Source organism: Protopterus annectens, chromosome 7.part0 (genome assembly GCF_019279795.1).
Source record: "Protopterus annectens isolate FY-2018-M chromosome 7.part0, PAN1.0, whole genome shotgun sequence".
Classification (NCBI taxonomy): Eukaryota; Metazoa; Chordata; order Ceratodontiformes; family Protopteridae; genus Protopterus; species Protopterus annectens.
The window spans coordinates 607,940,830-607,954,570 of NC_056739.1; the positions used below are offsets into that span (position 1 = coordinate 607,940,830).

Below are 13,741 nucleotides of genomic sequence, written 5' to 3' on the forward strand. Positions count from 1 at the left end.
GTTGCGCCTTCAAATTTTTTATGTATTCCCTTTCACGTAATTGTGTATGTTGATGTATAATTATTGAAGCATGACATTTTAAATGTTTTGTTCCACTTGTACGACATTTTTAAGTAAATTAGTCCAGGACGATTTACGTACTGGTTAGGTTGTATTTAAAGCGCTGTCTCGCGCTACTTGGTATTTCTCTGAAGAAGCTTCCTTATCAAGGACGCGAAAACGCTGGATGTGTTTTGTGCAACAATAAACTGAGCGTTAAGACAACGAGTGGCTGTTTTTTCCATCTGCATTGGGACCTACCGTGGTATTAGTTTGTTATCTTTCTTGTTCGTGATTTCGGCAGTAGAATATAGAAGTGCAGGAGGAACAGTGTAGAATAGGAACAGTGTAGACTAGGAGAAGAAAAAAAAGAAAACAGAGAGAGGTCTGAGGGGGTCACAGAAGACAGACCACTTCAAGAGTAGGAATAGTTAGATAAGAGTTTTTCAAATATTTTTGTTAAAGGACATAAATTGGTAATGGGCCTGTAATCTTTACATTGTTCTGGGTGAGGGTTCTTGGACAGAGAATTTATAATGGCCAGGTCAAATGATACAAGAGATGCCTTTGAGGGGAAGGAGAGATTGTAAACATGACTATGTGGCTTTGCAGTATAAGAAGATGCTATCCTAAGGACGGAAGGATGGATGGATGAAGCTTGGAGAATCTTACACTTAATTCAGAGTTTTAAGTTGAGTAATGCTTTTTTTATTTTCGTAATTGACAGTGGGTTGAAATGGAATGTTGGACTCTTAAGTAGCAAGGGTTTATATTGGAGACTTGTGAAATTACTACCCACGAGTGATATTTCTAACTGGGAGAGTGGTCAGTAAAGCTGGGAATGATTATGTCTTGTATTGTTTCTAGAAAGAAGTGTTTGTAGTTATTAGTAACATTTTGGCAGTCCTTGAATGAATTATTATTTGTGGATTTTAGTCAAGTCTGTAACACTGCCTGTCAGGAGTTTCTTTTCATTCCAAATCTACATTGGCCATGCAGAATGTACATTTTGTCTTTTTCTGAGAAAGGAGGCCTTTGCTGAATTTGTAGCAATTTGACTTTCTTTCTGAGGTCTAGATGTATATGATGCAGCTGTTCATCTGTGGGCTGATGCTTTCACATCTTCCATGTTTTCTCCCTTGATGTGAGCAAATGTTTTTCAGATCAAAAGTTAGCCAAAGACATGTTTGTCCCCTCATACTCCTCTTTAATAATGAGACTGTGTTCCATACTGTAGTAAGTTTGTTTATGAAGTAGTGTAATGCAGTGTCAGACTCAGTAAGGTTTACAAAGGAGACCAGCCTATGTGGTTTGCAGATGAGCGTTAAGTAACTGTTATTTTGATTGAGAGATTGTTCTGTAAGTTAAATCTCGAGGAGGCTTTCTTTTTTAATTGAAAGACCAAGTAGATAGTGTTTGCTATAGTTATTTGGAAAGGTAATTAATTGTAAACATCTATATGTTTATATTTGTTACAATGGGCTCAAGATTTGGGTTATTTCCTGTTTGTAGGTTTGGTCTTGTTGGTTATTGAATTACTTGTTCTGAACTATGATATAGCAGCATTTTGTAAAAGGAGTGGGGTGCTGGGGTAGAAGCATTTTTGTTGAATTCACTGTGATATATTATTCTCTAATTTAGTATTCCTGCAGGAAAATTTTAAAGAAGTAGCTGCTGAAGGTTAGGTATTGAGGATGATGAAGGAACATATGTGATGCGTATGTGTAACTTGGTATGTCCTCCTAGTGCAAGCATAGGCAGCAAGAGAGGGGAGCACATTGGGACACGTGCCCCTTTGTGAAAGTGTGTCCCTCCCATCCGAGTGCCCCAGTCCCTGTAATTCTAAAAGTCTATTACCCATCTGAGCACACCCAAGCATGGTTAACATTTTCAGTCTGGACAAGCAAGCACAATTCATTCTTTCAGCAAGTGTTCTTACATCACAGGAGAACACAGGTGTTTTATAAAAACTCCAAGATGTTTTTACTGTATTTTTAGGCAGAATTCAGGAGAAGTGCTCTGAGATGTCTCTTAACACACACACACACACACACACACACATATATATATATATATATATATATATATATAAATATTTTTAAAGCAGCAGTTGGGAGGTGTTTTACTACATTTTAAAGCAGGTGGAGGAGATGCCTTTTACTGGATTCAGCAGAAAGTAAGAGTGTGTGTGTGTGTGTGTGTGTGTGTGTGTGTGTGTGTGTGTGTGTGTGTGTGTGTGTGTGTGTGTGTGTGTGTGTGTGTGTGTCTGTGTGTGTGTGTGTGTGTGTGTGTGTGTGTGTGTGTGTGTGTGTGTGTGAGTGCAAAATAACCCCACCCCCTCGTTAGGGGTTCCTGGTAGAGATAGAAATAATTAAACCTTGCATTCTCATTGTTCAGAAAATGCATGCCCTTCCAACATCTGTTGTATTTCTGTTAACCCTTTCATTGTAGTTCTGTTAAACTTTTAAAGTGAGAGTTATCTTGCAGTTATTGCTCAACTGTTAATGAGTTGCTTCATCTAGTCAAAAGTGCAGGGTTTGAATCCTCCCACTTCCATTTACTTAAGGTGTGACTATTAGCAAGTCATTCGGACAGTGCTCTTGGGTCAACCCTGAAAAGGGACACTTCCTGCAGTGGATTTATTTGTTAACAAATAGATAAAAATCCATATTTAAAATGTGGCCCATTTGGGGTCTGCCTCCAGTTAATTTTGGCTTTATCCAGAATTACTGAGCAAAGAAATTCAGAATTATTTTGATCCATTCCTTGTAACATTTGTGGTAAATCGCTGTGGATTACAGTCATCAATACCTCACTAAAAGAATCACTTGCCTAAAGCAGATGCCCTATGCTGACTGTCTAAAAAAAATTCCAGCTATACTCTATGGCATATCGTCTACTCAGAGGCGATATTTGCTTAACATACAAGGCCATGTGAAACCCAGAGCGGTTGGACATGCTCCACTTAAAGAAATCCTAATCCCTCAGAGCCACACACTCTAGGGATCTAAACCTCATCATCACAATGAACAAAACATGCTGGAGGGATAGATTCCTGACTCAGAGACTCCCCATACTCTGGAATAGACTGCCCATACATGTCAAGCAGAGGGCCTCCTTGGCCCTCTTCAGAATTAACCTTGACGATTGGATGGGAGATAGGAAATTCACCCCAGGGATAATGTTAGCCCCCTGCTAGACAGAGGTCCAGGGAAGTAAATATTCTGGGAAGAAATAGCCAGGGAATTGTTATGGCTAGGCTTGTATAGGCCCTAGGGCCGATAGCCTAGTACCAACCTATGAACTAAATAGTGTCGAGCATGTGAGTTTCAGATATTGTGTACTTCAGAAAATGTTTGATAATGCAAAACGTATTATTCCGCCAACTTTCTAAGTATTCAGAAAATTTTTTAAAAGCTGTACCTAATTTTGTTCCTTGTTTCTGATTCTTTAGCTAAGAAGTTGAGAGGGCGGTGGGGTGTTACACTGTATGGTTCTGACATCAGCGAGCTGAGATGCATTTCTGGGCTGTTATTTATCAGTTTGTTTATTTGCTTGAGCACAAGCAAATATTTAAGATGCATAGTCATATATGTAGCTGTAACTGGTGGGTAGGGGTGTGTGTCTGCATGCATGGTCATACTTGTCTGTCAAAGTATTAGTAATGTAATGGGTAGAATAGCTGACGTTTGTTGTCACTGAGAATTTGTAACTACAGATACTTAGAGAGAATGTGAGAATAATTTGTTTTGTGTGTGTGTGTTGTGGGGAAGGTGTCCTGGACTTTTTTCAACTTACTGTGTGTGTGTGTGTGTGTGTGTGTGTGTGTGTGTGTGTGTGTGTGTGTGTGTGTGTGTGTGTCTGTGTGTGTCTGTATGTATGTGTTTGGTAAAGCCCAATATGTTACAACTGCAATGGAACATGTTTGTCTTAAAATACTGTAAAAGGAAAGTTTTATGTTGTAAACAAGCGAATGTTCTGTCAAGCAAAGAGAGACTGGTGATGTCAAAGAACTTTAAGTAGAAATTCCCCAGTGTAACCATGGTGTGAGCTTCCTTCCCAGTTGTTGATAAATGTGCATGAGAGTGTAATATTCAGCATTTTGAAGGTGGAAGATTGATTATGGCTGTAGTTTCTTTAATTCTTTGCTTCCTGGTGTTATGGATGGTGTGATATTCATGATGTTGCAAGCCTGCTCTTACCTGTATTGCTGAATTGATTGATGTTAACTGAAGTTGATTGTGTTTTTGGAGAGTGTATATGTGCTTGGCTTACCCATCTGGGGCCCTGGACTTTTGCAGCTTGGTTGAAGAATTGGGTGTGAATGGTAAAACAAGTATAAAGTAACATTTTAACTATGATGTGACCTTCCTCTCTAGTTGTTTGTAAATGTTCCATATTTTGCCCATTTGTTCCTCCTTATGAGAGGTAGTATAGTGTTCCATATTTTGAAGATGAAAAGTTGGGAGTAGCTGCAGTTTCTTTAACTCTTGTGCATGTTGGTACTATGGCCGTTCTAGGACTTCCCTGCACAATCATGAGATGAATTAGTAAATCATTATTGGTGCGATTTCTGTGCACCAGTAGGGATTCACTTGTTTAGGGAGATTTCTCCCTTCTTCAAGTTGTTAACTGTGGAGTTATTATATCTAAGTTCTGGGGGGGGGGGGCTTGCAGGGGGCTTACACCCCTGCAAAAAAGCAGTTAAAATGGATTTTTTCACCCTTCCGAGTTTTAGACATTTTTTTTCATTCTTTCAGCTCATCTGCTTCTAGGAAATCGGCATGTCATAGTAGAACCTGTTCTAGCAATGTCGTACCCTACTAAACTGTCTGAAAATGAAAGATGCTCAGCTTGAAATTTAAGGATATGTAGTTTTAATTATCTCAGTCATTAAAACTACAAATTGTTAAAGTGTTCTGCTGACGCTTGTTCATAGACAGTTATAACAACATTTAGAAAGTCATAACTGCAACTTTTGAAATTCTGCACATCCCAAAAATTATTCAAATTCTGGAAGGGATTATTGAGACCAGACATTTTCTTTAAGTGTTACCTATACTCAGCTGTCCCTTTTTTTGCAGAACACTCCTGATTTTGCTTAAAATGTTTGTCCTGTCTTTCATAACATTTTTCATTTTCTGGTAAATCATTCATAATTATAGCTGATCAGTAATGTCAGTCATTAGAGTTTTATACTTTTTATTTTTCAGAAAAATGCATATTGATGCAAAACTTGTTATTCTATTAACTTTTTAAATTCATTAGAGTAATATTTAAAGATTGCTCCTTTTTTATCTCCCCACCTATTATTTTTGGCTCTGTCCAGAATTCTTGAACAAATATGTTAAGAGGTGTGATGCTCCCCAAAACATTCAGCTCTACATTATTTATACTGATGCTATTTCAGCAAACCAGAAATAATATACTAGGTGGTTCATGTTGCTACATTTGCTTGGCACGTTTTTTGCCTTTGTCATTGCCATTTTCCTTAGAGGGGCCTGGAAAACCTACATACATTTGTAGTCACAGTAGTTCAACAAAAGTCTGCCTTTGATGCAGAAGGATGTGGGTTTTCTTCCCATGCCAGGTACTTTGATTATTTTTTTCCCCATTACTGACACTACAGTGCAGCATGGGTAAGGTGCAGTCCTGGGTGGGCCATCCTTCGGATAAGATGTTAAACTGAGGTCCCATCTGTCTGAATCAGTGTAGCTGGGATGGTTTTAAAAGATGCCATGACACTTTTCAAAAACAAACAATCAAAAAATAGTAGGGGAAATTCTCGGGTCTATATTACAAGACAGAAAAGACTGGAGAGCGAACGGCTTAAACATCGAAAATGCCATATCTCGAAACCCCCGCTAATTATATATACCCACTCTGAAATCGCACTACAGTGAGGAAAGGGCAGTTTTTCCTATCTTCACTGTACCGCGATCTGACAAAAAACACATTGATGAACACCATTTCCGATGTTAAAGTCATTTGCTCTCCAGCTTGTTCAATTTCGTGATAGAAACCCAAAATTCTCTGGTGTCTTGGCCAGATTTTATTTACTAAATATGAGTACCACCTCAGGACTCCCATGAAAAGAGGCCATGGGCCAATTGGACTAACCCTGTCAAAAACAAATAGTATAAATAAATAAAGGTTGCCATTATATCTGTATTCTTGACAGTTTTAATGCATCAGAATAATTAAGTGGTTATGGTTATTAATTATTAATAGACCTGCTGCTGTAAAGTGATCCTGGAGTTTTTTCCCCTCAGAATTCACTTCAAGCCTTTATATCACTCATGCTAGACATAAATAAATCATTTTTGTTAACTTCCATGGAAACAGAATGTCAGTAGTGTGATCACACTACCTTGCACAGCTCCTGAAACCTGTTTTCAGGTTTATTTATTTATGTATGTATTGCTTTTGTTAACCAACATAGTCTGACCAGGCTGAGGTAGTCATTATACATCAGTTGCCTGGAGATAAAAGCTCCATTTACAAAACTTGCAATTTTATACAATACAGAAAAAAAACTGTAAAACATAAAGTTGCTATATGGATAAACTGTAACTGAAAGGCAGCTATACTAGAAAAAATATGCACTCAGAAAAACATAGTCATTACAAGTTAATACATGACAAATTGGCATATACAGTAAGGTTTAAAATATAAAATGTCAATTTATAATTTTACATTTCTGGGTAGAAGAATTAAGAGAGTGGATGTATTGGAGATATGAGTATAAGCCGCAGTGGTGCAGTGGTAGTGTTGTTGTCTCACAGCAAGAGATTCTCCCATTCGATTCTCGGCTGGAGCACCTTCTGTGTGGAGTCTGCATGTCCTCCCCGTGGTCGAGTGGCGTTCGAAAGACATGCATGAATGGGCGTGCCTTCGTTGAAGGTTGGGCGTCGGGCTGGCACCTTGGCACCGTAAAAATCTACTGCCAATCATTAGTGGACCGGAGTTCTGCTGTGGCGACCCCTAACCGGGAAAAGCCGAAAGAAGAAGAACAACATGTATTGGAGATATGAGTAGAAAGCAGAAGGTAGGTGAGGAAAGCTGAGTACATATCTGTTAGGTAATATAGAGAAAAAGAAGGTTGTAGTGAACCTTGCGTTAGATGCAGAAGACAGTTGAGTATAAGTTGGAATTTTGATGGAGGGGAAAGACTTGTCCGGGGGGTAAGTAGAGCCAGGAAAAGTAGCACTAAAGCAAAGGGGTAGAAGAGAGTATGAAATTTAAATTGAAAATTTGCTTCTTGAGGTAGATGGGGTAATGAAGGTGTGTAAATGGCCGAGGTAGTCCAGCCTGGGGAGGTGCAAGAGCAGAGTTGTTTTATCAAGTTTCTGAACCTGTACATATTGGTTTGTCATCTAATGGTGGTAGAGATACAATTGCAGACTTTGGAGACATAATTTGAGTGCAAGGACTTTTTGTATGAATTATTTGTGCTTTTGGAGCAGATCTTACCTCTTTAACAGTGGTTGAAAATGCTCAACAAAATAAACTAGCTGAACTGCAAGTGCTGACACTCTTCCACGGTCTTCCTCAGGTGTCAAAACTATCGTAATACAGGGGCTTCTAACTGATGACTCTTGCTTCTGTTTCAAATTGCTTTTATCATACATTTAAACTGCTTTGCTCTTCACCAGTGTCTGTAGTAGGAAGATGTGTGTTTTAACATGAATGTTGGCAAAATGTGCTATATTTGTTTAAAATATTTTGCTTACATTGCAGTGCAGAACAAAATAAGTCCAAATGTCTGTTCATGAGTTTGTTAGATATTTTTTTCTTTCTACTGAGGCACAAATGTCTTTGTGCATGACATTTTAGTCACTTCTGTTAAATTGGTAGCTATACCCTTGACTTGTTACACTGTTGCAAACTAACACTTAATCCAAGTTTCTAATCCTTGAACATAAGAAGTTAATAGTTCTTCTGTGTTATGAACATTACCAGGATTTCTAAGATTATGGCATTTGCTGTTTTTTTGTATGGAAATAGTTTTTCATTTTTAACAGTGGATTACGGGTGAGTTGTTACCATGTATCCTGTATTCTATATATTACTAGTACGATATTTTGGTGGGTTTTTTTTTCACATCCTATGTTCCCCACCAGTTAGCTACTGTGCCCCTACTGTGTCCCAACAAGAAAGGGAACCTGGAGCTCCCAGTGAGTGTACGATCTGCAACAACATAGTCGGGGGGGGGGTTGTCATTGCTGTTGTTACCCTTTATAGTATTTGTCATAATTAAAGAAATGTTGTTACTGAGCAGAACTGCAGCACCTCAGTTCTTGTCTTTCACCTTATCTGTCTTCACAGAAACTGAATGTATTGGGAAATGCAGTAGTTGTCCTTCAGCTAAGTTTATTTTGTATGTAATTAGATAAATTACTTTTTACACAATTTCTGTTTATTATAACTATGCTAACTTTAGCTGAGAGTTAGCCACCCTGAATTGCAGAACACTTGTAACTTTCTTCAGATAGACATTTTCTAATACTGTTTCATCTTGACACTTTATATTATTATCCTGTTCTGAGAGTAACAGTTTATTTCTAACTCTCTTAATAGAAGCAAAGTGTTCAAAGAAATCTATAAGTCTTACACCCCAACTTTTTTTTGAAGGACCAATGGATGAGAGGAGGTTACCTAATGTGAAGTTTATAAATGTTTTACAACGTTCCAAAAATTACACTTTTAATGTAACTATATTTTATTCATCATTATTAGAAATAATGTGAATAAATGTAGAATGCTTGTAAGCATAGTCATTTTTTATGGTTTTCATCCCTTTCACTAAGCCTAAAGGGAGTTTATCCTATCCATTTTATTGAATCAAAATTATGATTTATTTATCTTTGGTTTGATGGTATTGGTTTCCTAATGCATTTGCTAAATATGTGAAATATACTGTTAACCCTTGTTTTTTACTTTCTGCAACTTGCCTTAGATTCTAGAACATGTTAAACAGATTAAGATATCCTTAAATTTTGACATTTTATTTTTGTGTCATCTGTTAGGAACTTTGTCGTCGTAATTATCAATGTTTATGTTTTCGATAATTGGAGTGCTGTGTTAAACAGACGAAGTTCTTGAAGGACATACATATCTGCTAGTTTTAACTGTTCTGATGTAAAGAGAAGCATAATAATTTATTTATGTGAGACAATGTGGAGTATTTATACATAATATTGTTTTAATAATGTGGAGTATTTGTACGTAATTAATATTGTTTTAATAATGTGGAGTATTTATATGTAATTAATATTGTTTTTATAATGTGGAGTATTGCATATATCAACAGAAGCACAGATAGGGTAATGTATACCTAAAAGATCTCAACTCTACTGACTACATGAGTTAAATTTCTAAGGGTTCACAAGTCTGATTAACAAAATATTTTTTGTGTGTTGTACCCACTGAAACTGTTACCAGCATCTGGCCAATTATTGATATTTTAAGTATTTGGGTTAGTAGTTATCATAAAGTCAAAACAAAAAAGAGGGCTAGGAGAGAAAAAATATCTGAGCATCATGATTTTGCTAGCAAGGATAACATGCCATGGGACTGTACAAAATGTCTTGACTATGGCTTTGAATTCTGTGTTTCAAAGCATCAGACAGCTATTATGAGAGGTGATAGTGCTGATAATTGAACTGTGTTTCTAGTGCTTAGTCAAACAGTCCACTTATACTGTGCTGATGAGGCCATAACAAAGCTGAAACATACATGTACACAGCTAGTGGAGTTTGCCTTTATTGGCCTGAAATTGTCTATGAAACAACTTAAAAAGAAAAATGTCTTAGGCATTCAGAATTGCCATATAGCTGAAACACCTAATGTTCTTAGTGCTGATTTGCATATATCCCTTGTGCCTATAATACAAGAGGTTTGAGAAATCACGCAGTGGAAATTCTAGCTTGGCTAGAATTTTCTTTAGTTTTACTGATTGTTTTTTCGACCTTTTTACTCAGTTTTAGTTTCTTAGTTGGGATATTTTGCAGACACCCTAATGGTAATGGACATCAGCTGGGTATAACAGCCCTGCATTTCTAATGTTTAGTCAAACAGTCTACTTGTGCTGTGCTGTTGAGGCTAACAAGGCAGAAATGCATGTCCACCTCAGTACACTGGCTAGTTGCAGCAAAGTGTTGAAAATGTCCATGAGCACTAGTGCCAGTTCTGATGCACAGTCTTTCAGCATCCAGCCCATGATGTTATTGGGGACAGCTGCATTTCTTGGGTTGACATGTCTCAATGTTCTTATAATATCTGTTGTGTTTACGTGCACACTACTTCATCCTTACTGAGAGGGAGTTTGCCATTTTTTTGTTACCATGTCACACTGCTGAAGAAGTTATTCAGCTCATTCAGGAATACACTGCTGTCATCACAAGAGGGTTCAGATCATCAGATGGTTTACCTGCATGTTTAGGGACTATCAGTCAGACCTCTTTCTGAGTTGAGCCCCAGTATGAAGGCAAGAGCCAACTAGAGAGGCCATCTGACACGTAGTGATGGAAGAGATTTGTACCCTTATCAGTATTTTGACAATGATGGTGTTTCTATTATGGTCTTACCCCTCTCTTGGATAGGGGATATGTAACCTACAGGAGCAATCCATGTAAAGTAAAACTAATTCTGGTGCTTTGCTTGAAATGTTATTTCCTTAAGTGTTTTGGAAGAGAAAACTAGGTATGCTGAAGTGATCTCTTAAGATAAGTGCAACAACATTTCTTTATGTTGTAAAGGAGCTTTAATTGCAGTAGTATGGTTTTTCCTTCATTTTCCAGTACCATTTGCTTCCTTAGTTAAACTGTTTTGTTTACAGTTTAGAACAAGCAGAGATAAATAATTTAAAGCATGACCTGCCAGCTTGACATGTTTAAGTTTTGATAGAAGAAAGGCGGCAACTCTAGTGGTGTAGAGAGATTAAAACCCTTACTACAGACCCAAGTTCGATTAGTAGCTTGGGCGACTACCAGACTGTCAAGGGAGGGATGGGCTTTCCCTGCAGTATTTCCTGGTGGAAGCTGGGGATGCTGCATTTTTAGGGTGATGGGCATGGCTAATCTGCAGCAGAAGGGCAGCAATACTCCACACACTCCTATTGCATGTCGGCCCCTGAAGCATCACCACATTACCGCATTAAGAGAGGAAAGTGTCAGGTAGGGCATACTGAAAAAAAATGGCAGAATGGTGACAACCAGGACCCCCAGAACACTGTTAGATATTATGAGTGGCTCCAGCTGAAAACCAGAGAAAGTTTATGGGATTAGGAGTAGCCAGTAGACCTAGTGTGTATGTGGGGCACTGGCTAGGATGGTCATAGATGATGCAAGGCTCCAGAAAATGTTTTAGTAGATAAAAGACAGTGTCATCTCTGTGGTATAGAAGATTTAATCTCTGACTCTGGCCCATACATCCTGTATTCAATTACTGATCTGCATTGCTGGAGTAGCTTGTAAGAGGAGGGAGAGAAGTTATGAGGAAAAGTCTAGTGCTTACCTCATAAGGTGTAGGGGGTGGCAGCAGTGCTCACTGCAGTAGTACTGTACCGCACTGAATAAAAACAGAGTCCACAATACTGCTGCTGCAGCGATTAGAGTCCACAAACAAATGTGCAGATTATAACAAATAATGATGATAATAAATTAACTACAGGTGGTAATACAGAAGTGACAAATGCTAAGAAGTTAAATTGTTTTTAGGAGAATTAGCAAGAAGAAAAATGTGACCATATTTGGTGATATAGTTGTGGTAAATGCTAATAAATCAACCTGCTGTTTCTAGGAGAAACTGGGATTAAATCAACAAGTACAACAACTGAGCCTTGAACTAGAGCGTGCACAACGAGGCAGAGAAGGATTCAATAACCAAGTGTCTGACCTACACATTCAGCTGGTTAGTGCAAAAGCTCAGGTCAATCGTGAAGATCAGGAGAAAATTCTCATGAAGGAGGAGCTGATAACAGTAAAACAGGTGGGTAACTAATACTGTTAAAACAGCTGGATTATCTATAATAGTATTAATAATTTAAAAGGACTGATAACAGGGTAATAAGGTCATTCCTAGATCAATTGCCTACATCCAGTTTAGGTTAACAGTTATGCAAAACTGTGACCATCACTGACCACAGAAAAAAAAGGAACACAAATGTGATGTAATACCTTTTATTGAACCAATATAAACGTTGCTTTACTCAAGCTTTCGAGTTGACAGTACCCCTTCATTGGGAGTAGTTAAAGTTAATGAAGTTAGATGTGGGTCTTAAATATCCCCTTCATTAAGTATCCATGCCTATTAATGGAAATGCATAATGTCTTTTTTATTTTATTAAAAATGATACTTGAAAATACTCCTGTGGAACGAAAGTGTGCATCTTGAATGCTTAACACGAAAACTACACTGCAGAGACAGACACAGTGTGTGTGTGTGTGTGTGTGTGTGTGTGTGTGTGTGTGTGTGTGTGTGTGTGTGTGTGTGTGTGTGTGTGTGTGTGTGTGTGTGCGCGCGTGCACATTCATCTGTCTGTCTGAGACTTTTGAAAACCAGGTTATAGCCTGTCAAAAAACTAAATGGTCTCCCTGCATGTTACATTAGAGTTAGTGTTCATTTAGCAGATGTTTCTTAAGAAACTGTTCTGACACTCAATGTAAAATAAATTACAGTACAAGAGATGTGTAGAAGAAGAGATTAGTTAAATTCAGAGAAGGAAAACAAGAAGCTTCAATTTGTAATTTGTTAGTCTGTCTAAAGAAGCATTCTTTGTGAGACAGATGTTTTGGTTAACAGAAAGCGTGAATTTGTAATAATGTACAGTTTGCGGGGAAGTGGTGCATTATGAAAAGGGTAGGGACTACCAAAACAGTAAGATGCTAGGATATTATATGTGGATGTTGTGTGCAGTTAGTGCACTATACAGGCTGTGCTTCAGCAGAAAAAATGTGCCATTATGTCAGTCTTAAGTTCAGACAGATATCCCTGAGGAACAGCAGTACTACACAAGGCTTTGTTATACTGTTAAATTGTCTGCATATTAAGGCCTTACTGACTGTTAAGCTTATAGTTACTAGTGTTCTGACTAGACTTTTACCTTATGTAATACTAACTACTTTATTGCCATGACTAAAACAGAAGTGCCAAAACAGACACCCCAGTAGTCTTACACTTTCTGTTAACTTTGAGGTAGTCAGCACATTGGATTCAGGGCAGATTTACAAAAAAATACATTACCAAGAAATAAAAACAACATGCTGCTCTTCAGTATGTTAAGGTCTGTTAGCTGCTCAGAGGAAAATGCTCAAGTTATGTGGTGTCTGTATAAAACCAATAACCATGTTCAGTCTACTCATTGTCAAATTGAATAACTAGCTTAATATCCATTGTTCTGCTTTCCAAAGGTATACAAAAGTGTCCTTGAAGAACAACAACTGACATGTCTAATACTTTCAGATTGAGAAAAATATGCTGCCATTGGCGTTTTTGTCATTTTGCATGTAACTGTGATGTTCATCATTTGATCTCTGCTGCAGCAGCCTTAGCTATATGGATTATATCCTGCACAGGATATAACAGCTGGCCAGCTTTTGGACCTGTTAACAGCTCAAGCAGAGTTGAGTAAAGTCATTGATTTGGTCACAAAGCCCTTCAGAGCTTTCGTTTCCCTGAAGAGAGCTGCTCTTGTGGGCTT

The 13,741-nt window shown here is 37.9% G+C and overlaps 1 protein-coding gene across 1 annotated transcript in view; it reads left to right on the plus strand.

Annotated features, from left to right (window-relative positions):
* Positions 1–13,741, plus strand: part of LOC122806067 (GRIP and coiled-coil domain-containing protein 2-like) — a 1,105,805-nt gene that overhangs the window by 502,306 nt on the left and 589,758 nt on the right. Inside the window, exon 10 of the mRNA XM_044076306.1 lies at positions 11,842–12,030. Coding sequence (XP_043932241.1) covers positions 11,842–12,030 — 189 coding nt within the window. The remainder of the gene's footprint in view (positions 1–11,841; positions 12,031–13,741) is intronic.